This window comes from Panthera tigris, chromosome B1, assembly GCF_018350195.1.
Source record: "Panthera tigris isolate Pti1 chromosome B1, P.tigris_Pti1_mat1.1, whole genome shotgun sequence".
NCBI lineage: Eukaryota > Metazoa > Chordata > Mammalia > Carnivora > Felidae > Panthera > Panthera tigris.
Window position 1 is genome coordinate 182,673,201 of NC_056663.1, and position 23,093 is coordinate 182,696,293.

Below are 23,093 nucleotides of genomic sequence, written 5' to 3' on the forward strand. Positions count from 1 at the left end.
CTCTGGAGGTTAGCGGTCACGAATTTAAAGTACAGGCACTCCCGGGTGACTCAGTAGGTTGAACGTCTGACTCTTGGTTTCGGCTCAGGTCATGATCTCATGGTTCGAGGGTTCGAGTCCCATGCTTGGGATTCTCTCTCTCTCTCTTTCTGTCTACCCCTCTCCCCTGCTAGTGCTCACTATAAATGAATGAATGAATGAATGAATGAATGAATGAATGAAGCACAGCTAGTTGCGTGTTTTCCTCCAGCCACGTTCAAATGCACACCGCCACCACAGAATTGGTGGAGAATTGTATTCCAGCGGGGTTAAGGTTTTGTCAGGTAATTACTATTAGAAAGTAGGAGGAAGGCAAGGGAGTTGAACACGTATTCAAGAGGAAGCGATTATAAAGATAGATCATGGCATTGACACATCTTTATTTGTTCTCTCCTGTCAGCTCACACTGACCTTGCTCTGTATCAGGTGCCCACTAAGGCTAACCTGAACCGCTCGAGCTGTTCACTGCCATGCTAAGCTAATCTCTCCTCACCAGTTACTGTCTGCACGTGGTTGGTGTTCATTTTTGTTGTCCCCATTCTCCTCCAAACTCCTTGCCTTTAAGAACCAGACATTTCTTACAACATTTCTATTCCGAAGCCACCGCTAAACTGCATACGATGCTACTCCTAGAATTTATATCTGCTTTAACTCTATTTGCATGGATCATTACATAAACGTATATCAGAACATTTATCAAATTATAACCGTGCAACTGCCTTTCCCTTCATTTTCCACTAAAACGTGAGCTTCATAAAATCTTTTTATGCGGGACCTAACACAGTACCTGCAAGAGAACACAGTTGATATGGTGTGATATGGAGACATGAATAAGTGATATTTGATTGCCTTTGGGCCTTTCTTAAACTCCATTCAGGGGCACTGAAATATCTGTAACTATGACATATTCTTATATGTCACTACTGCTGAGCATATGCTAGATCGACCAGGCACATGATAGAAGGCTTACCACCCAACAGAGTAAGTCCCCATGTCTTCCCTTTACTATATAGGAATTCTTCTTTATGAATATTGTATACACTTTGGACCATATGTTAACTTTTTTAGGTTGTCATGCTATACCAGAACCCCGGAATGATTCAACTTCCCCATTTACTTACATAGACTAAGGGGCATCTTCCGAACACATTTTAAAACTGACAATCTAAAAATTTCAATATCAGAAAGCATTTTTAAGAATTTCATGCAAACTAAAAACTAAACTTTGGAATATGAAAAAGTTGACTTATTACTCAAAACATTATTTCTATAATATTCAGGGTTGTTGCCTGTAAAGTTTAGGTAACTGACTAATTTAGGGTCACTCAGGGGCAGTATCTAGTGCATCCTTGTAACACAGACCCAGGTTTTCCTTAAAGAAGGATTACTGGGGGTGCCTGGGTGGCTCAGTCGGTTAAGCGTCCAACTTTGGCTCAGGTCATGATCTCGCGGTCCGTGAGTTCAAGCCCCGTGTCAGGCTCTGTGCTGACCACTCAGAGCCTGGAGCCTGTTTCAGATTCTGTGTCTTCCTCTCTCTCTGACCCTCCCCCGTTCATGCTCTGTCTCTCTCTGTATCAAAAATAAATAAACGTTAAAAAAAAATTAAAAAAAAAAAGAAGGATTACTGGAGGTTTTCTCATCTATCTGTGGACGCAGAAATGCCCCATGCCATCTAATTTTGTAGTCTAGTCCCAAAACTCAATAAATGGGTTATGTCCTAAGGCATGGCCAGAAACATTACATTTGCTCCATTATTACCAACAATTTCCTCATAAAGCAATTGTGTACCTAAGCAGTTCTGCCAAAGGAAAGCTTGTAATTAATGATTAAAAAACAAACAAACAAACAAACAAACAAAAAACGCACAATAAAACAAACTTCCCTCTGTTTTATCTCTCTCTCACGCACACACAAACAGGCACATATCCGAATAAGTTTTTTTCCCAGAGAAAAATCAGAACTCAATTTCTGATAATATTGTTTTCAATGCATACAATTTTATTACACAAAGTGAACTTCTCTCTAGAAGTCAGATTACTTGTAAAATAAATTATTAAAAGGTATGATCACGGGGGCACCTAGGTGGCTCAGTTGGTTAAGCATCCGACTTTGGCTCAGGTCATAATCTCGCGGTTTGTGGGTTCGAGCCCTACATCGGTCTCTGTGCTGACAGCTCAGAGCCTGGAGCCTGCTTCGGATTCTGTCTCCCTCACTCTCGGCCCCTCCCCTGCTCACACTCTCTCTCCATCTCTCAAAAATAAACATTAAAAATTTTTTTTAAAAAAAGGTATGCTCATGGAAAGTGTTTCCTTAATAACCGTCAACATGAGGAAAATTTAGTTCTGCATAATTCCCAACACAAAGCTTAGGCATTATAATTATCCTTTTCTTTATGTTAGAGGGATAAAGATCCACATTAAAGCTTATTTTAGCGTTATTACTGAAGTACTAAAAGTAGCAAAGGCCATGAGATCTATGACTGAAAAAAATTATTTACAATCTAAAAAAAAAATAAGACAATTGGACTAAAATATTGATAAAAATAGAAAATAAAGGTTAAAGCACATTCCTACAATATTACTCTTTGTGACATTAATTAATATCCAATGTTTTACACAAACACATTAAAACAATTACAAAACATGTTTTATCTTGTTTTGTCTCCTTAGCTAGCATCAAAGGTAATATAATTTACATATAATATAGAGATCAATAAATATTTACCGATGACCATTCTGCTTTTCTCAGAGAATACATCCATTGTTCATAAAATCGTCCTGTTTGTCAGACTCAGTCACTTATAAGTTTTCCAGTTTTGGGTGGGAGAGGCAAAATGAATACACAATAGTATTCCCTAATCTGCAGGGAATACATTCTAAGACCCTCCAGTGGATGCCTGAAACCACAGACAGTATGGAACCTTATATATACTATGTTTTTTCCTACATATACATACCTACGGTAAAGTTTAATTTATAAATTAAGGCATAGTAAGAGATTAAGAACAATAACTAATAATAAAGTAGAACTATAACACTATACTGTAATAAGTTATGTGGATATCGTCTGTCTCTCTCGGAATGTCTCATACTATACTCACTTTCTTCTTTCTGTGAGGATGTGAGATAATGAAATGCCTACGTGATGAAACAAAGTGAAGGAAATGACATAGGCAGTTGATGTAGCCTCAGGCTACCATCGATCTCCTGACTGTACATCAGAAGGAAGATCATCTGCTTCTGAACTACCTCTGACTATGGGCAACCGAAACCATGGAAAGCGAAACTGTGGAGAAGCAGGCTGGTACGTTCAAGGGTTCATTGTGGCCCTTATTTCAAGAAATTGTTACCACCCTCATTTATTACTTAAAAAAAAAAAAATGTTTTTATTTATTTTGAAAGAGACAGAGAGAGAGAGAGCAGGTGAGGACCAGAGAGAGAGACAGAGAATTCCAAGCAGGCTCCACGCTTATCGCGGAGCCTGATGCGGGGCTCGATCTCACAACTGTGAGATCGTGACCTGAGCCGAAATCAAGAGCCAGACGCTTAACTGACTGAGCCACCCAGGCGCCCCTGTTACCAGTCTCATTTAAAAGGATACCCTTACTAATTCTTTTCACTGAAGGAGGCAGTTTTGTTACCTGTTACCTGGTGGTAAAGCCCCCTTTACCACCACCAAAAAGCTTTTGTAATTGTAAGTTAAAACTGACAATCCTCTTCTGTCCAGTCACCAAATGGGATGAAATTGTCACCTTTATACTTTCTCTCCCCACACACTGAAGCAGAGCGGTCAACATGCTAGAAATCATGCCATCACTGACCCTTAGCTGATATTATTATGTATTCGTGCTTAGTGTCATAACAGTTTCGTGTTCAGGATCAAAATAATTAGCACTGGAAGGACCAAAAAAATTTAACTAGTTAAAATTTTTGTCACGTAGCATTTAGTTTGTTTGGCTTCATTTGTTTTATGTCTTTAATACTGTGCAACATGAACTAATCTGTTTCCCTTAGGAATGAGTTCATAAAAAAAATCCGCCACATCTAGAACTAAACTCCATTTAAGGAAATCTAGATCCCCATACAATGAAAGTGAAACTTTGGTCAGCCAATAATTACTAAAATTACGCTTTCAGATAAAAGAAGAAAGCTTCTTTCTCAACAATGAAAAAAAATCAAACCTCATCAATGAAAAAAAGTCTGATGTTAAAATAAACGTTTTCATTCAGTATCTATAGCATGACATGCGCTAGAATTAACAGTGGGGACCAAAACACTTACCGAATTTATATGGAAGAGACGATCATAAAATAATCAAATGAGCCATAATAAGAGCTATAAATAAAAGGTATGAAAAGTACTACACAATACTTTAAAAGTACACTGTAGATGGCCATGACCTTGTTGTGTGTGTTTGTGTAGGGAAGTAGGGAGTAGGTCAGGGAAGGTCTATGTGAGGAAAGGGATATTTTAGCTGAGAGCTGAAGGAAAAAAGAGGAATTTCCTTGGAGAAGAGGAGAAGGGAACAGTCTTTCACATCAAAGGAACTGTAGGTCTGATGGCCCTGAGGTAGAAAGGAATACAAGGAATTTGAGCAGTGAAAAGATCAGGGTGGCTGAAATACAGGGTGCCAGAATGTCACAACAGGTAAACAGTGGCGCTGGAGAAATGGCCAGAGACATAGGGTCATGTAGGCCCCGGGAGGGATTTTAATCTTTTTGGTTTTCATCACACAAGTGGCATTTGGATTAGTGTTTTTGAAAGACCAGTATGAGCAATCAGGTAAGAAAAAGAAATAAAAGATATCTGAATAGCAAGAAAGAAAAAAAAAAAGCATATTGTCTTTATTTGCGGACGTTATGGAGATAGGGAAACCGAAGGGACCTCATGAGGAAAAATTGTTTCCTTTGCTTCTTTTCTGGCTTCTATTTTTGCTGAGGCCTGCACCCCTGCCCTCCACATGCCTTAATGTAAGTCCTCCTTATGAGGGACAAAGAGTTGACGATTTCTTTGGAGTCTTCTAGCACAACAGATAACATCTAAGGAATGACCAGGTCAGGCCGTCATGTGCATGTTCCAGACCACTGTCCCTGAACACCTTGATGCCAAGACCTTCTGGCTGTAGGGAATAAGTGACTTATGACAGACACCTGGATCCTGTCTTTGTTTTGACCAGTTCCGGGATGCCTGAGAAGACACGTGTACCAGACCACAAGCATCAATAAAAACCCCAGGCCCCTAGCAAAGACTTCCTGTACTCCGACTGTACCTGCTCTCTCTCTCTATTCCTTCAATAAACTCTGCTTTCACCTCCTGATGGTTCAAGTTTGATTTCCATCCTTTGTGAAGCCAAGGGCCATCTTGGCTGGTCCTGTGTGACTCCCTCTGGGTCCTTCGACCCAGCCTGCCTGCATCATCTTGGCGACCACAAAGGGACCCTCAGAAGAACAGCAGTAGCGTCAGATTGAGTCTGCAAAGCACAATTTGGCTTTCAGGAACCGGTAAGTTCCTCCTCTGGGAAACAGTTGGTTTAACGCTGATGTAATTTTTGTCAATGTGTAACTGGTCCATTCTCCAGTGGGGAAGGGAAACTGGAAAAACTGGTTGCAAACCTGCTCTCTTACTCCCCGTTCTCTCTCAGCTCTGAAACTTTTTTTACTCTGGCTTCCAGACAACTTCAAGGCTGTTAGTTGTCGTGAGAGACTGAGTTGCTCAGCTCTGAAGAAGAGGGATGCACGTTCCTCCCCGCTGAAAGGTGTTCTTAGGCAAATAAGGGCCAAGGGAAGTATCACAGATTATTCGAGATAGATAGTGGTCCCATAGAAACCACCCCCTCCTACTACAGTAGTTTTTGGCTCGCCCCAGGAAGCACACAGGTGGATTGATCATCCAGGGCTCTGAGCCCCCATGGTGGTTTTGGGCTGCCACTGGGAGAAACCAAAGCAGAAAAGAGTGGAAGATAGGCCTACGGCTGATCCACATTCGATCCACATTCAATCCACAACAGGTTTTTCCTAGAATAGAGTCCAAATCGTCTCTCCATCTCTCTCTTTTTCTCGCTCACTTGCTCGCTCTCTTTTCCACTGCCGGGTGGATGTCTCCTCGTGGCAATTCTGGGATGCTGGAATGGTGTTGGGGACTGGTAGCCAATCCCGCTGAGGACCCAAATCTTAGAATAAAGAAGTGGTCCTGGTGCCCCCAGTTGCACTGGGTTTTCCGCTTATAGGGATGACACATGGCAGGCTGGTCACTGCCACGTGGATGTCTCCTTGTTGTATGGGGGAGGAGACATGTGGCAAGCTGGAATCTTTTGCACCCTCTTGCTCACTATGCCTGACCCTATCACTCTGCTATACCTCTTTCTACCCCTCTGAATTTTCTCCTTTTTTTCCCTTTAAATTGTTCTCCTTGCCACTACATAACTATATTCTCTGACCATAGTATTCTGCATTAGTGGGCTTCCCTATCCTTAAGAGATGATTTTTCCCCTTTTGGTTTCTAGGAAACTCCATGACTTCTATCCTACTCATTAGGCTGGGGCCACTGTGGCCAATGACTCCATGCTCTGCCTTAGATCTCTGGTATTGTGAACGATACTTTCCTAGAATCTTATCCTCCCTTTGCCCCAGCCTGACTCCTTGATTATGGTCCTCAAAGGGGGCAACAGTGAGCATTCCAACGGATTGCCTGTTAGGATGTCTGTCACATAATTAGGCACACTTTATGTTGGATAAGTTGAAAAAGAAGAAGTTAATATTCTATTGTAATGAGGCTTGGCCCCAATATCCACTTGGGAGACCAAGAAATCTGGCCAGCAAATGGGACTTTGGATTACAATACCATTTTACAGCTTGATTTATATTGTAAGAGGGAAGGGAAATGGAATGAAGTGCCTTCTGTGTTACCCTTTATGGTCCTGTATCAGGATCCCAAAGGACGATATAAAGGCTGCATGGCCCCAATTCCTAAATCAGCAGAGGCACCTGACATCATGGAACTGACTCTGGTGTTTGATCTGACTTGGGGGAACCTGCAGATCTTATTATTGTCTCATTGTGGCACTGTAGAGAAGGGAATGAGACCGTGTATAGTTAAGCCAGTTATTTTGATAAGGGCAAGTAACTCAAGGAAAGGATGAAAACCCAGCTCTCGTTGGAGCCTCTCTGGAGGTCCTCTGGTGGAGACTTTCCAGAAGTATACTCATACAGACCCCATTTCTCTGGAAAAGCAGTCATTGTGGGTTGTGCATTCATCCTGCAATCTGCAGCAGACATCAGGAGAAAATTACAGAAGGCAATTACTGGGTCCCAAACTCCTAGGAACCAACTGTTGAATATGGCTTTTGCCATCTTTAATAACAGAGACAGGTCAGAGAAGGGGGATGAATTTGTCCAAAATAAATGCCATGCCCAGCTTTTGGCCATGGCATTGGGGAACCCTGCACTCCAGGATCACTTCATCTGGAAGCCTGTGAGGCCAGAGTCTGGCAAAGTCTCACAAAAAGCCGGGCCCCAATCAATGTGCCTTCTGTAAGATGGACGGCCACTGGAGAAAGGATCATTCCCACCTCAAAAGGAAGATGGGTCCAGTCCCCAAACCTCTATTGGCCAAAGTTATGGAGGACTGAAGGGGCCCAACCTCTCCTATGGCTCATCCCCGACATCTCAACATAACATATCAGGAGCCAGGAGCCTCGGGTGATCCCTCATGTGCAAGTAAGGAAATTTAATTTTTATTGGACATAGGAGCCACTTACTCTGTCCTGACTCAACACAATGGGCTTCTGTCCCAGCACTCTTGTACAGTTACTGGAATAGATAGATGGCCACAGGGGAGACCATTTACTTGTCTACTAGCTTGTGGCATGGACTCGCTCTTGCTCTCACAAAGCTTTCTCCGGATAGCTAAGTGCCTTACTCCTTTACCGGGGAGTGCCTTCCTTGCTAAGCCACAAACTGCCATCCAAATAGGACTGACAGAACCAAATGCAGAGAAAACAAAGCTTATGACGATTAAGACGCCTAGACAGGCCAGTGGGAAATAACATTTATGTGTCAGATAGTATACCACGCCATACTGCAATCAGAATGATACCTGATGCAATGGGAAACAGAAGTTCCTGGGAGAGCCAGGAATATTTCACCCATTCTTATCTCCCTAAGACCACATGTAGAATATCCTTGGAAAAGGCAAAGACCAGAGACACAAAAAGGTATTTGGCCTCTGATTAAGAAATTTTTGAGGGGTGCCTGGGTGGCTCAGTTGGTTGGCATCCGACTTCAGCTCAGGTCATGATCTCACAGTCCGTGAGTTTTAGCCCCGCGTTGGGCTCTGTGCTGACAGCTCAGAGCCTGGAGCCTGTTTCAGATTCCATGTCTCCCTCTCTCTCTGCCCCTCCCCTGCTTGTGCTCTGTCTCTCTCTCTCAAAAATAAACATTAAAAATTTTTTTTAAAAAGAAAAATTTGAAATATGGATTATTAACCCCTTGTCAGTCACCCTGCAATACCGCCATTCTATTAGTTAAGAAGCCAAATGGGGTGAAATGCTTTATCCAGGATTTATGGCCTCTAACCCTTATACTATACTGACTCCAGTTCCTCCGGATACAAACTAGTTTATGATCTTAGATTTAAAGGGTGCTTTCTTCTGCACACGAGAACACCCTGACTCCAATCTTTTTGTTTCCACATGGACTACCCCTGATACTTGTGAGATTTCCCAGTTGACCTGGACAGGGCTGCCTCAGGGCTTCTGACACAGCCCGAATTTGTTGGGAGCACTTTAAAAAGGGAACTAGGGGATTTACAACTGATTAATGGAAAGTTGCTTCAACGTGTGGATGATACATTGACTGCCAGCCCAACAGGAGGATTCTGACGAAAACACAATCCTCACCTTTAACTTTTTAGGACAGCGGGGGTACAGAGTGTCTCCCCAGAAAGCCCAGGCTTCTAAGGAGAAGGTTCAACATGCGGGCTACATTCTCACTCCAGAGGCACAGACATGGATGAGCCCAGGACAGAAAAACGGCCATACTGTATATTTGAGTACCTCAAACCAAAAGGCAGTTAAGAGCCTTCTTAGGCATGGTAGCTTTTTGTTGCATTTGGATTCCCGGGGATGGCCTTATGGCCAAACTCCTTTATAGAGTATTACAAGGACGTGAGTTAGAACCCCTGGAATGGAATGATGACTGCCACCAAGGCTTCAAAGGTCTGAAGAAAAAAAAAATGCTGAGCACTGCTCCTATCTTGGGGCTCCCAAACCTGGGAAAGCCCTTCACCTTACGTGTGTGAGAAAGGAGAGGAAGAGGCTTGGGCATCCTAACTCCTCACTCAAAACTCAGACCTGTTGCTAGACCAGTGGCTTATTTCCCCAAACAGTTAGATCTGGTAGCAGAAAGCTGGCCAGGATGTTTATGAGCAGTGGCTGTGACTGCCCCACTAGCTGGAGAAGCTAGCAACTTTATGCTAGGACAACATCTGGATGTCATGATCCCACATCAAGTCCAAGGGGTTTTAGAGGTCAGGACATGAATGGTTACGAGGAGGGAGATTTTTGAGGTACCAAGCCCTCCTCCTTGACACCCCTGATGTAACTAACCCTCAGGTTGTGTCAAGGTTTCAACCTAGTTACTCTATTACCCGATGAAGGCAAGCAGGGGCTTCCAATCTATACCTGTGTGGATATTACAGAACAAGTGTATTCAAGCCGGCCTCATTTAAAGAACAAAACTTTGTCCAACCCAGAGGCTGAATGGCCTCCAGACAGAAGGAGCTTTATGCATGAGGGAACCAGAAAAACTAGGTAGGCTATTATCAGCCGATAGGGTATGACCGAGGCAAAAGACTTCAGCACAAAAGCCCAAACTAATTGCTTTAATCCGAGCGCTACAACTACATAAAGAGTTAAGTATATATACTGCTTCTAAATATGGCTTCTTAATACTTCATGCTCATGCAGCCATCTGCAAAGAACGGGGACTATTAAATTCAAAAGGCTCCCCTATAAAACACAAAGAGAAAATGTTTAACATGATTAGGGGCTATACAGCTTCGTTAGGAGATGGCAGCTGTGTACTGTAAAGGACACCAAACAGACCAAACCACGATGAGTAAAGGAAACAATTTTGCGGATAGACTAGCAAGAGTGGCGGCAAGGAAGGAAGAGCTTGCTACACGGGTCTTAGCTCTAATTCCAGAAAACTCCTCTGCAAGAAATAAGCCCAAACTATACTCCCTCTGAGGCTCAATGCGCCTCACAGAGGGATCTGAAATGGATTCAAAGGGAAGGTATATATTGAATAACATGTATGTACTCCCCAAGGCATCGCAATGGAAAATAATTAAGCCTTCTTCCGCCACTCCCGGTGCTGCTTGTGTGCTCCCTCGGTGTGGACACAGTACCTCTTTGGGGAAGCGGCAGCTGAGGGGACGTCGGCGCTCTCCATGGCCAACGAAAAGCCCAAGCAAGAAGTCACGACTAAGAACAATGATCATATTAATTTGAAGGTGGCAGGGCAGGATGGTTCTGTGGTGTACTTTAAGATTAAGAGGCATACGCTACTCAGTAAACTGATGAAAGCCTACTGTGAACGGCAGGGTTTGCCAATGAGGCAGGTCAGGTTCCGATTCGATGGGCACCCGATCAAGGAAACGGACACACCTGCACAGCTGGAAATGGAGGACGAAGACACAATTGATGTGTTCCAGCAGCAGACAGGAGGTGGCTACTAAGCAGGGATCCCGCCACTTTACTCTAGAACTCGGTTCCTCCAGACCAAGAAGATAGGCTCAATTAGAAAACCACAATTCGGTTCTACCACATCATGACTACTACAGTACAGCTTTCTCTGTTCCTTCATTTTCCCTTCCCCGTTCCTTTATTGTGCATAGAGCAACTGTGTATGTGCACAACCACACTGCATTTGTTTTTAAATAAATGGTCAATGGTATGTTTTGACTGACATCAAGTGGGGAAAAATACTGGTTCCGTGAAAATATCCCTTTTCTCCATTAGTAGCATGCTCCTTCAGCTCTTATCTTTATATTCGAGTAAGTTGTTTTGCTCTCGTGGTTTAACAAAAAAAGAACAACATAAAAATCTTTGCCCACGATCGTGCGATCGAAGAATTTTAATGCCCTTTGTAATTGTGAAAGCAGTGATAATTTTATAACTTTTTTGTATGTAGGTATTACATGTAGGGCAATCTGTCTCTAAGTAGGGATAAACTACTCTAAAAGAAATGGATCCCAGGGGCGCCTAGGTGGCTCAGTGGGTTGAGCTTCCGACTTCGGCTCAGGGCATGATCTCACGGTCCGTGAGTTCAAGCCCCACATCGGGCTCTTTGCTGACAGCTCGGAGCCTGGAGCCTGTTTCGGGTTCTGTGTCTCCCTCTCTCTGACCCTCCCCTGTTCATGCCCTGTCTCTCTGTGTCTCAAAAATAAACACTAAAAAAATTTTTTTTAAAGAAATGGATCCTAGATAGTTTTCCCTTCAAGTCAAGGCATCTTGTTGTTTAAATAAACTTCTTGTTTAAAATGAAAAAAAAAAAAAGAATTAAGCAAATACATGACTCCACCCACTTTGGCGGAGACACTATGGAAAATCTATTGCATCAAGTATTCAGAGGAAAGAATCTAACCAAGACTATAAGAAAAGTTACCAGAGAATGTGAGATTTGTGTCAAAAATGACCCAAGGTCCAATCCTATGCCTTTCCTCTTGATTAAGCCATTTGAACATACAAACACTTACCCTGGGGAAGACTGGCAAATTGACTTCACTCAAATGCCACCCTATCTGGGATATAAGTATCTGTTGGTTTATGTGAGTACATTTACAGGGTGGGTAGAGGCCTTCCCTGTAGGATAGAAAGAGCTTTAGAGGTTTCTAAGACCTTTTTGAAGAGGTGTCTGCGTGGCTCAGTCGGTTAAGTGACTTCAGTTCGGGTCGTGATCTCATAGTTCGTGAGTTTGAGCCCTGCATCGGGCTCTCTGCTGTCAGCACAGAGCCTGCTTCAGATCCTCTGCCTCCCTCTCTCTGCCCCTCCCCAGCTTGCGCGCTCTCTCTCTCAAAACTAAACAAATATTAAAAAAAAAAAAAAAAAAAAGACCTCATTAAAGGAAGTCATACCTAGGTTCGGACTTCTCCAGAATCTGCAAAGTGATAATGGCCCCTCTTTTGCTGCTAAAATAACACAACAATTATCAGTGACTCTAGGGATCTGCTATCAACTCCACGCCTCACGTAGGCCTCAATCCTCAGGAAAAGTGGACAAAACGAACCATATCCTTAAACGAACTCAGGCAAAACTCTGTCAACGAACTCGTGAAACATGGTAACAGATGTTACTGATGCTTTGCTAAGTGGTTCCAAGGAGGAGTCTTAAATTGGGCCCCTTTAAATTAAAATATGGAAGACCTTTTCTCACTGCAGCTCTATGGTTTGCTGAGGAAACCAACCAAATTTTAAAATATATTAGTAGTCTGGGTAAAGTACTAGTCTCTCCAAAAGCATGGAAATAAAATACTTCCATATCCCACTGAAGACAAGCAATCTGTGCCAATACTAGCAGGAAGGTACCATTCAAAACAAGGAAAAGGGGGTCAACTGAAGATCAGCTCGAACCACGGTGGGAAGGGCCCTGTCAAGTTTGACTCAGCACCCCCACAGCAGTAGAGTCAAACTATCTCCAGCTGGGTTCACTTGTCCAGAATCAAACCTATCTCTCCTGAGTCTTTACAGGAGCCAACTTTGATACCGCTTCCAAGGGAAGAAGGAGACACATATGCCTGTGAGTCTGTCAACGATTTAAAATATCTTTTCAAGAATATACCTGCTGCAGTGTCTACCTGAAGCTCCTAGCACCTACCCATTCCTGAGAACCCGAGGAAAAACCCCAAGTTGCTGCTCTGAAGGACCAATAAGTAAGGCTCGATGAAGCTTTTAAAATCTTTCACTTTTCTGAGTTTACTCTTTCCGTATCTAGCTCTAGGGAAATTAAACGGCCCCAATTTATTTTTGCAATGGGCTCAAAACTACGCTGATAATTTACAGAAAAGTTCCTGCTGGATTTGTGGCCTCCTCCCTTTATCCAGCACCTCAGGCCTCCCTTGGTGGGTTTCTCCTTTGCAAGGCACAGACTGGCATTACTTATGCCAATACATAGAAGATATGGTTTTCAGCCCAAATACGAGCATATATAGTGACATCTCGATCACTAACAGAAAGGTTTCTTATTGGCCTATGGTAAATTCCACCTGGAATTCTCCAGGCCATAAAAGACCTTTTTCCTACACCCAGACTGCCAAAATCATGAATGAATATGCCAACGCTAATATTGAAAATAAACAAGCATTGTGGGGAACAATTAAGCCTAACAATATGAGATATACTGATGATGGTTATTTTCAAGTATGGGATGAATTTATGTGGCTTACTCCTACCATAGGTCACTTAAATCAGAGAGCTCTTTTGTGTTGGGAGCAAAGAAATCATACCTATGATGCCTGGCCTAACAGTACCCGTGAATTAGGATGGCTCTCCCAAAGAGACTGTACCCATACCATTGTTTTACAAGCAACCGATTGGTTTGCCACTGACTGGTTCAGACGGCCAAGCATCAGGTGGTTGGCGCCTAATGGAACTCAGTGGCTGTGTGGCGCAAATTTGTGGCCCTGGCTACCTCCTGGATGGATAGGGCGCTGTACCCTGGGCTTTCCCTGGATGCAAGGGAGTTGGCATAAAGAAATACCGAAGCCTGCAAATTATCCCTATCTGCTTCATCGCTGGACACGGTCAGTCTTCCACTGGTATGATCACCTGTTAAGTATTTTTGTGCCTCAACTGGGAATAGAAGACATAATATGGCATGTAGAGGCCCTCACAAACTATACCACAAAAGCCCTTAATGATTCTATGCGGGGACTGTCGCTGTTAAATTCTGAAGTTACATTAATGAGAAAGGCTGTATTACAAAATAGGATGGCCTTAGACATACTCACAGCAGCTCAGGGAGGAATCTGTGCTATTGTTAAAACTGAATGCTGCGTATACATCCCAGATAGCTCAGCTAACATATCCGACGTTTTGGCTGACATGCGCACCCAAATTGAAGCAATGTCTGACGCCTCTGGTTCCCTCAATGATTGGATTTCTTCCTGGTCTAGTGGAGGTATATGGGCTTGGTGGAAAAAACTTCTTTTACTAGCAATAGCAGTAGTTATGCTAGCGTTTTTTCTCTGCTGTGGGGGCTACTGTTGTTGCATGCTCTGCACGAATATGTCAGAAAAATTATCAGAACGGGTGCTCTTTAGGAGCCATTTTATTCCCAGGTTGAAGCCTCACGTACACCTTTGACAATCTACAACTAGGGGCCCTTCATTTAACTGGGATTTTTATACCTCCCAGGAGGTAGGGTCTTCGATCCCTTTCAGCCTGAAGAAGCTACAGAAGACGAGACCTTCACCCTTCAACACCCCTTAAGAATAAGGAGGATAAAAATCCCATAGCAGGCAATGAGACAGGGAAACCGAAGGGATAGCATGAGAAAAAAGTTGGTTTTCTTTTTCATTTTGCTTCTTCTCGGGCTTCTGTTCTTGCTAGGACCCGCCCTGCCTTAATGTATGTCCTCCTTGTAAGGCACAGAGTTAATGATTTCTTTGGAGTCTTCTAGCACAATACATAACATCTAAGGAGTGACCAGGCGAGGCCATTATGTGCATATGCCAGACCACTGTCACTGAACACCTTGATGCCAAGACCCCCCCGGCTCCATGGAATAAGTGATTTATGCTGGTCGCCTAGACCCTGTCTTCGTTCTGACCGGTTTGGGGATGCCTGAGAAGACATGTGCACCAGATCCCAGTCGTCAATAAAAACCCAAGGCCCCAAGCAAAGACTCCCTCTTTTCCTTTCTGAGTCTCGCAGACACTCCGTGTGTATCTGCTCTCTCTCTCTCCCTTCAATAAACTCTGCTTTCACCTCCTGCTGGCTTGTGTTTGATTTCCATCCTGTGTGAAGCCAGGGACCCTCTTGGCCTATCCTGTGGGACCCCTTCTGGATCCTCAGGCCCAGGCTGCCTGCATTAATATGAACTTATACATAAAAAAATCCTGAAGACTCCACCAAACACCTGCTAGCACTAACTAATCAACCAATTCAGTAAAGTTGCAGGAAACAGAAACCGACATAGAGAAAACAGCTGCATTTCTATACACTAGGAACAAAGCATCTGAAAACAATAAGGAAAACAATCCCATTTACAATAATATCCAAAATAATAAAATACTAAAGAATAAATTTAACCAAGTGGATGAAAGATCTGTACACTGATAAGATTTTGATGAACAAAACTGCAGAAGACACAAATGAAAAAATACCCCTAATTCGTCAGAAGAAATAACACTGTTAAAATGTCCATATTACCAAAAGCCATCTATAGATTCAATGTCATCCCTGTCAAAATTCCAATGGCATTTTTTACAGAAATAGAAAAACCAGTCCTAAAACTAGTATAGAATAGCCAAAGCAATCTTGAGAAAGAACAACAAAGCTGGAGGCATTACACTTCCTGATTTCAAACTATACTTCAAAGCTACAATAATCAAAACCATATGGTACTGGCATAAAAACAGACACATAGGCCAATGGAACAGAATCAAGAGCACAGAAGTAGATCCCTATATATTTGACAAGGGAGCCAAGAATATTCAATGCAGAAAGGTTAGTACTTCAAAAATTGGTGCTGGGAAACCAGATAATCACAATGCAGAATGAAATTGGACCCTATCTTATGTCACTCACAAAAGTGAACTTAAAATGGATGAAAGACTTAAATTTAAGACTTGAACCATAAAACTCAAAGAAGAAACATGGAGGGGCATCTGGGTGTCCCCGTTGGATAAGCATCCGACTTCGGCTCAGGTCATGATCTCACGGTTTGTGAGTTCGAGCCCCGAACTGGGCTCTGCACTAACAGCGTGGAGCCTGCTTGGGATTCTCTCTCTCTTCCTCTCTCTCTGCCCCTCCCCTGCTCACTCTCACTCTGTCTCTCAAAAATAAAGAAACTTAAAAAATACATATATGGAGAAAATCTCCTTGACATTGGTCGTGGCAGTGATTTCCTGGATATGATGCCAAAAGCACAAGGAACAAAAGCAAAAATAAATGAGACTCCATCAGAGCTGAGTTTGCTTCCTTATTTGTTTACTGACTTGGTTGGAATATTTTATTGACGCTTATTTCTCTCCAGTGTGCAACCTCTGATGTATCTTAGAGGGCACAGTCTTGTGTGGACAGTCACTCCTTGATGACACAGGTTTTAGCACGGTTCTCCTTAATGGTCTCTTTCTCTGACCCCTCTGCTAAGCTTCCTGCCCCTGTTGGTATCACAACCACATGTTAGGCTCTACCGATTGACAGGTGATTGCTCTATTGTTTTTAACAACACCCTGAGGCATAAATTGTACCAGTCTGATCCCATTGAATTTTGAATCCTTTACAGAAGTCATTTTTGAGGCCAGTCTTTGAAACATGTTTCAACCCCAGCAAGACTTTTCTTAGCTGTCTCTTTCTCTGTTTCTCTGGTAAACAAGGTGGCTTCTGGTTTCGCTAGTTGCTCGTATGAAGTTAATTGCCTCCTCTTAATCGCCTATCATTAAAATCTCCATTGTTTTAGAGAACCCCATCAGGCGTGCACTTTCCCATGTTCCATTTTTTTTTAATGTGAGAGAGAGAGAGAGAGAGAGAGAGAGAGAGAGAGAGAGAGAGAGAGAGAGACTCTCCCCCCAGTAACCTCTGGTTGGGGACAGGAATGTCTGGTGTTCTCAGCTTGCCTCTCCCAGTGAGGAACTGCCACTCCATGAGCAAACCGGGGCGAGGGCAGTGGGGACCCAGTATATTCAGCCTGTTGAGAGCAGGTAGCATATTTGGAGCGAGGCCTGCCTGAGAGTGGAGGCTAGGTGGAAGAAGGGAGCCTCTGACTTCTTGCCAGCAATATTCTGGAAGTTCGCATCTGCAACAAAGAGCTAAAGGATATGAGAAAAACTGGCCACCTACACTTTCTGTAGAGACACTGTAGCCCTTGACTGGAAGTTAGAGGGGAAGGTAACCCCATCTTCTAGGTCACGCTCAGATGAACTGAAGCTTCTGTCACGTTGATCTGGGGGCAAGGGGAGGCAGAGAGCATGTCATGGCTCAAGTGATAGAGACGGTTCTTACTGGGATTTAGTAGCCTTTCTTGAATCTTTTTTTTTTTTTTTCTGACTTGATGTATTACCTTAGGACTGTCTTCAGATACCTTAAATCTTTTTTAAAACATTTGTTTATTTTGAGACAGAGAGAGAGAATGAGCAGGGGAGGGACAGGGAGAGAGAGAATCCCGAGCAGGCTCCACACTGTCAGCGCAGACGCAGGCTTGACCCCACAAACCGTGAGATCACGACCTGAGCCGAAATCAGGAGTAAGACACTTAACAGTAACAGACGCCCCTAAATATTTTTTTTCCTAAGATAATTTTCACTAGTTAGGGTTTTTCTGCTGGCGATGGTTCCATGGAGCTCCTTATGCTGCCATTCCAAAAGTGATCATATCCACTCAATTTTCTTAAGGTTAGAGGTTGTCAGTAAAATAACACTAATATATAGACGAATCATTAACTTTACCTGTATATTTGAAATTTTACTGATTACTAACAATTAGGCACTGGGGTACATATCAGTCACATAAGTAAATAAATTCAGACTTTTGTGGTTTCTGAATTTTAATACCTATTTTTATATTAAAATGGAACTTTAGATCTTTATTTTTTATCACATATTTGAAATCATTAAAGTTCTCTTAAAATTATTTTTAGGTTATTACAAATATTAATTTTATAAATGAAGTCTTTGGATTTCAGTTCTGGGAATGAATACTTAATTAAAACTTGAGAAATTCTTATTTAACTCTATCTTTTTCTTAAACAGATGCACACTACCACCACTATCATCGACAGAAATCTGCTAATCCAAACAGCTGGAACTGATTTATATTTAAGCAAGCTGATATTACTATGTGAAAACTAGATATCTTCTCCATGGCATTTATTTTGACACTCAAAATCAAATTATTAATATAGATGTGTGATCTTTAAAAAAAACAAAGAGTATCATCTAGGCAATTCTATATCATGACTTCTTTTCTACCTATAATAAGATGTTTTAATTTCACTGGATATAAAAAAGACTTAGGTAAGGACCCGAACATCTACAACATTAGCATGTGAGGTGATCAAAGAGTAATCAAGACACTTCAAACTGACTTCAAAACATTTAATTATTTATTCAATACTTTTAACAGAAAAGTATCATGTAAAATGTTGTTTCTAAACACCGTGGGACGGCTTCAGCATGAATGTGACCCCTAGGTTAAGAATCTGTGCCTGTACCTGTCCTTGTGCTAGCAGATAGGACCAAAACAAACAGTCCACGCACTCACTTGAGAACTCTTACTCTCCCACCCAATCCCACATAAGAAAAAAAGTTAACCTGATTCTAAACTTACGACATTTGATAAAAAAAAATGAACATGGCTTGGATTTTGGCAGAATTCAGCTAACAACAGAGAATTCGGCTAAAGTATGCTGAGTTAGAGCACTTAAAACAAGAACATTAGATGCTTTGATTTTTCAACTTACCTGATATAAATAGTCTTCAAATACAAAATAATAATCATCATTGCTTGCTGTCAACTTCACATCCTATAATTAAAGGTAGAGAGTCCTGAAAAGAACCTAAAGGTATAGGTCTATAGTACTATGATATAAATGCAATATCTAGAAACAATACTGCAATGATCTTACTTATGTATGATTATAAATGTCTCACTCAGATTTCATCATTGCTATAAATATACTTTATATGTACTTTATAAGTAATTTATACTTATAAGTATATAAGTATACTTTATATACTTTATACATATACTAATATATGTGACACATAATTACACCTCAAGTTGCTTACAACCTTTTAGGTTCCATTAGTAATTCCTTATTATTCATTTCAATATTTATCTTCTTTAAATCTAATATTTAATCTTATTTAAATCTAGTATTTAAGTGTCTTAATGTTGGAAAAACAGATACAATCATAACATCCAGAAGTAATCATAACAATCTGGCCCGAAATTAGTTCCCAAATTATCCTCTACTGTTCAAGTTTACATTCTTGACATTCCCTTGAAATACCAAACATCTTCCACCCCTTTGTGATTATTCATTTGCAAGTCATTGCATATTACCCACCAAACAAATGTTTATCTTCAAGAAGTCTATAGTCTTACCAGCAAGAATACACACACAGTAAAAATATGGGAACAGTTACAAAGAAATATTAAAGAAATCCAAGATAATATTGCTCAGTCTACAAGTTTCAACCAGGCTGTTGAGCAAAGGATCCATTAAGGGAGGAGGAAATGGGTCATGGATGCCTCTGGAAGGCATGAATGCGCTCTAAGTCTAGAAAAAGTTAATTATAAAGACACAAATTAAGAGGAAAGAAAGAGGCTAGTCTTCTAAGTCAGAAGACAACATGGGCAGAGGGGATGATATTGCCTCTAAGGGGGTGAGAATTAGTTCTCAGAAGCCAAAAAGTTTTACATATTATAATGGTTTATGGACCTCCAAAGCTTGTCTCTGTCCAACAAAATTTTATTCTTTGGTATTTAATTTTTTTATATTAGAGCAAAATTAATGTTTTCTCTTTAGGGAGTTGATGATGAAGAAAAGGTTGAGAAACACTGGTATAAACTGGTATAGTAAATGATGGAAAACTATAGAAGGTGTGGCTACCACACAACTTTTGTGGGAAAAAAAATTTAGTCCAGAGAGAACCATTTAATAATTTAGCTTAGGGAAGGTTTGATGATGTTCCAAATTTAGTTCTGCCTTGTTCCATTCATTCCTTTAACCACTAACATAATCTTACTTTATTTTCAGATAGATTAAAAATTAGTGTTTGCCATATGAAACTGTCACGAAATTTCAAATAATTATCTTAAATGCCCATTCCCTTAAAAGCTGACTTTAATAACATTTGGAGTTGCTCCAACGAGATCGGCAAAGCTCAACACATACAAGTCAGAACAACCAGAGACAGGTATCTTCCTAAAAATATTCATGCTGTGGACAGTCAGGATTGATTCTACCAAAACTTACATCCATTTCTCAGATACAACCTGTTTACCTCTTTCTCACAACAGATTTTCTTTACTGATTCAAACTGAAACTCATGTTGGCAGCAAAGAGAATCCTCAGCTAGCACTCCCTGATTTTCTGAACTTCTTCCCTTTTTGGGCTTCTTTCATTTGAATAGAAAAGAGGTTGAAAGGTCTTAAAGCCCAAAAGATCTCTAACGCTGTTGCTAAAATAATCCCCTGAGCTTGACTCTTTGACCTTAAACTTAACAATAGTACCTGTGATCCAAATCTATGTAAAACTTCTGAGAGAGTCAAGACTCTGCTTCCTATAGAGAATAGTGATTTAAAAAGTATGGTTGTGAAGTCAGATCACCTCCATCCAAATCTTGGCTTTGCTACTTAATATGGGAATTTAATTAATGTCCCTAATCTTTCTTCACTTCCTTCATCTATAAAACAGTAAAATAACAGTACTTCCTATTTTGCTATAACGTGTGTCAACATGTGGCTGGTGGGTAAGGGAATGCTGTCTGTTACAACATGGAAATTGTGGTGGTTCACATGCAACTTTTCTTTTAACAGGGGAGCCAGGATGGCAAGTGTAGAATTACAGCCTTCAGCAAGAAAGGAAAAATGTCTTCAGCTCAGTTGCTGTACAGGCATGAGCCCTCATAATCGTATTTCCAGAAAATTCAAAACGAATGATTATACGAGGGGATCCCTCTGCAGAGAGCCATACCCCTGGCCCTGCACGTCCCTTAGCTGCTAGACTCCCTCTTGTGCCCACCTTAAGAGCAGCCCCGGGGCCCAGCACACCACTTCCATCTGCATTAGTTTAGCATTTCTACTTTATTATATTTGTACATTTTCAGTAGCTTCTGTAGGAGCAGCCTGTCTGAGTTGTCTAACGCATCTTCCAAACTAGCAGTAATTGTTTTTGTTAGTACTCTGGTTACAGAGTTGCAAAATTACCTCAATCCTACTTTTCCCATAAGCTCTATTATCTTTAATGCATGATTTTACAGAAAGTAAGGCTTTTTCCCCGGGGCCGGGGGGGAATGCATTTATCTATAAATGATACCTAAGTGCTGGTATCTGCTACTGTTAAGGGTAGTTTTTAGGATCCTAAACAATTTACATAAAGAGTTTGGAACACTGTAAGGCACATAGTAAACAGTCATTAAATGCTAGTAGCTACTATTTTTATTAACCTTGGTCACGTTCCACCCACAAAAATCTTCAGATACTCCATGTGTAACTCTCTCTCCCCCATTTCTGAGAGATGAACTAATATGCCCTCCTTCTCTATCTTACAAGTTCTAAATTAAAAATATACAAGTCTTTTAAATAGCCCAATTATTAATCCAGAATCAGTCATATCCTATATCATGCTTATACCATCAACATCTCAATCTTCAACTCGGTATCAGACGCTTGGACACAAAAACTCAGTGTATCCCTATCATGAACTTGAGATATGCTTAACCACATGTCTAGAAACTACAAAATATTAAAAATGAAAAATGACTTCAATACAAGAGAATAAACAAGTAGGCCCTAAAGAATCATGATAAATAAGATAAAAATATCAGTCTGATTTTGACTCTGAAAAATATAGTCTGATTTTCCTTTCAGTTGCATTTTTATTTGGTCTCTGTGGATAACTTGAATTTATAGGAATAAGAAATGTTATCATTCTTTTAATCAAAAAAATCAGAGTACCAGGAAAGTATCATGAGGACAACTTCAAAAGGAAAGAGGATAATATTTACTGGAGACTACAAATTTTGAAGGTGAACCTTAAATTTACAAGTACAATGACCACTTACAATTATTTTTCAAGGTTAATCTATATTATCATACAAAATACAGGCCCTGCATGTTCAAGACTCTCAGTAATTGTTAAATGGTATTTCTGAAATGAAAAAACTATACACTTTTACTTACTTTATAGATTAGACTATCCACCAAAAGGTCATGTTGTATCACATTGGTCTTGAGCTGCTCATAATATAAGATATCCTAGATTTAAAAGTAAAACAAACAAATAAAATTAAAGGCCAATCACATTTATAGAGTCAGCCTCAAATTTTAATAAGTAATAATCATTAACAGTATTATGAACTCTAAGAGGACTTTATTTCATTCACTACATTCTCCATGCCTAGCTAATGATAGACACTTAATAAATATACTTAATCCCATCACTTAGGATAAGATCTGAGCACCTGGTGGGTATTCAATCAATGTTTCCTAAATTAATTAGCTGTAATTTAACTTTAATAGCAAATATTTATTAATTACTAGGTGCCAGAAACTGTTTACCCACCATACATGAGTTAACTCATTTAATCCCATACCAACAAAATAAAATAGTTCAGTGATTATTATTCCAATTTTAAAAATTATTATTCCCATTCATATTTGAGAAACAGACCCAGAGAAAAAAGTAACTTGCTGTCCAAGGCCACAAAGGTAGTGAGATTTGATCCAAGGAAACCTGGCCCTAGAGCCTATTCAAAAACCCATAAGGACTACTCTGTACTGTTGTTCTAGTACCTCAATTATCATAAAATAAAAAGGTTAAACATAACAAATCATCTCTGCCAGTAAATACAATCACAGAGCATACGAAAGAAGTCAGTTTTTTTAATATTAGAATATGGTTCCATAACACTGTAAAATCTGATTAACTGTATACAGTGAAAAGATTAGGCTAATGTTTAAGTTAATAGAGAATAAGACATAGAAAAAAGAGAGGGAAGATGGAAAGTAGAGAAAAAGATAGGAAAGGAAAAATATGGAAGGAGAGAGGAAGGGAAAAAAGGAGGAGGGGCTTGAAACTATAATCCAGTTAAGCATCAGGTTAATAGT

General features: G+C 40.8%; 2 protein-coding genes across 4 annotated transcripts in view; one reads left to right on the plus strand and one right to left on the minus strand.

Annotated features, from left to right (window-relative positions):
- Nucleotides 1-23,093, minus strand: part of TBC1D19 (TBC1 domain family member 19) — a 145,818-nt gene that overhangs the window by 43,943 nt on the left and 78,782 nt on the right. For all 3 annotated transcript variants that reach the window (XM_007091122.3, XM_042984816.1, XM_042984817.1), the window contains 2 exons: nt 22,167-22,241; nt 18,718-18,780 (listed from right to left, as the gene is read on the minus strand). In XM_007091122.3, the coding sequence (XP_007091184.1) occupies nt 18,718-18,780; nt 22,167-22,241 (138 nt within the window). The remainder of the gene's footprint in view (nt 1-18,717; nt 18,781-22,166; nt 22,242-23,093) is intronic.
- Nucleotides 980-11,352, plus strand: LOC107180475 (small ubiquitin-related modifier 2-like). The gene is made up of 4 exons (XM_042984818.1): nt 980-1,020; nt 3,157-3,342; nt 5,215-5,539; nt 10,443-11,352. The coding sequence occupies exon 4, from the start codon at nt 10,488-10,490 to the stop codon at nt 10,773-10,775; it is 288 nt and encodes a 95-aa protein (XP_042840752.1). The 5' UTR covers nt 980-1,020; nt 3,157-3,342; nt 5,215-5,539; nt 10,443-10,487; the 3' UTR covers nt 10,776-11,352.

Excerpts from the sequence above, each read along its gene's own strand:
- LOC107180475 (XM_042984818.1), top strand. The coding sequence starts at position 10,488 with ATGGCCAACGAAAAGCCCAAGCAAGAAGTCACGACTAAGAACAATGAT.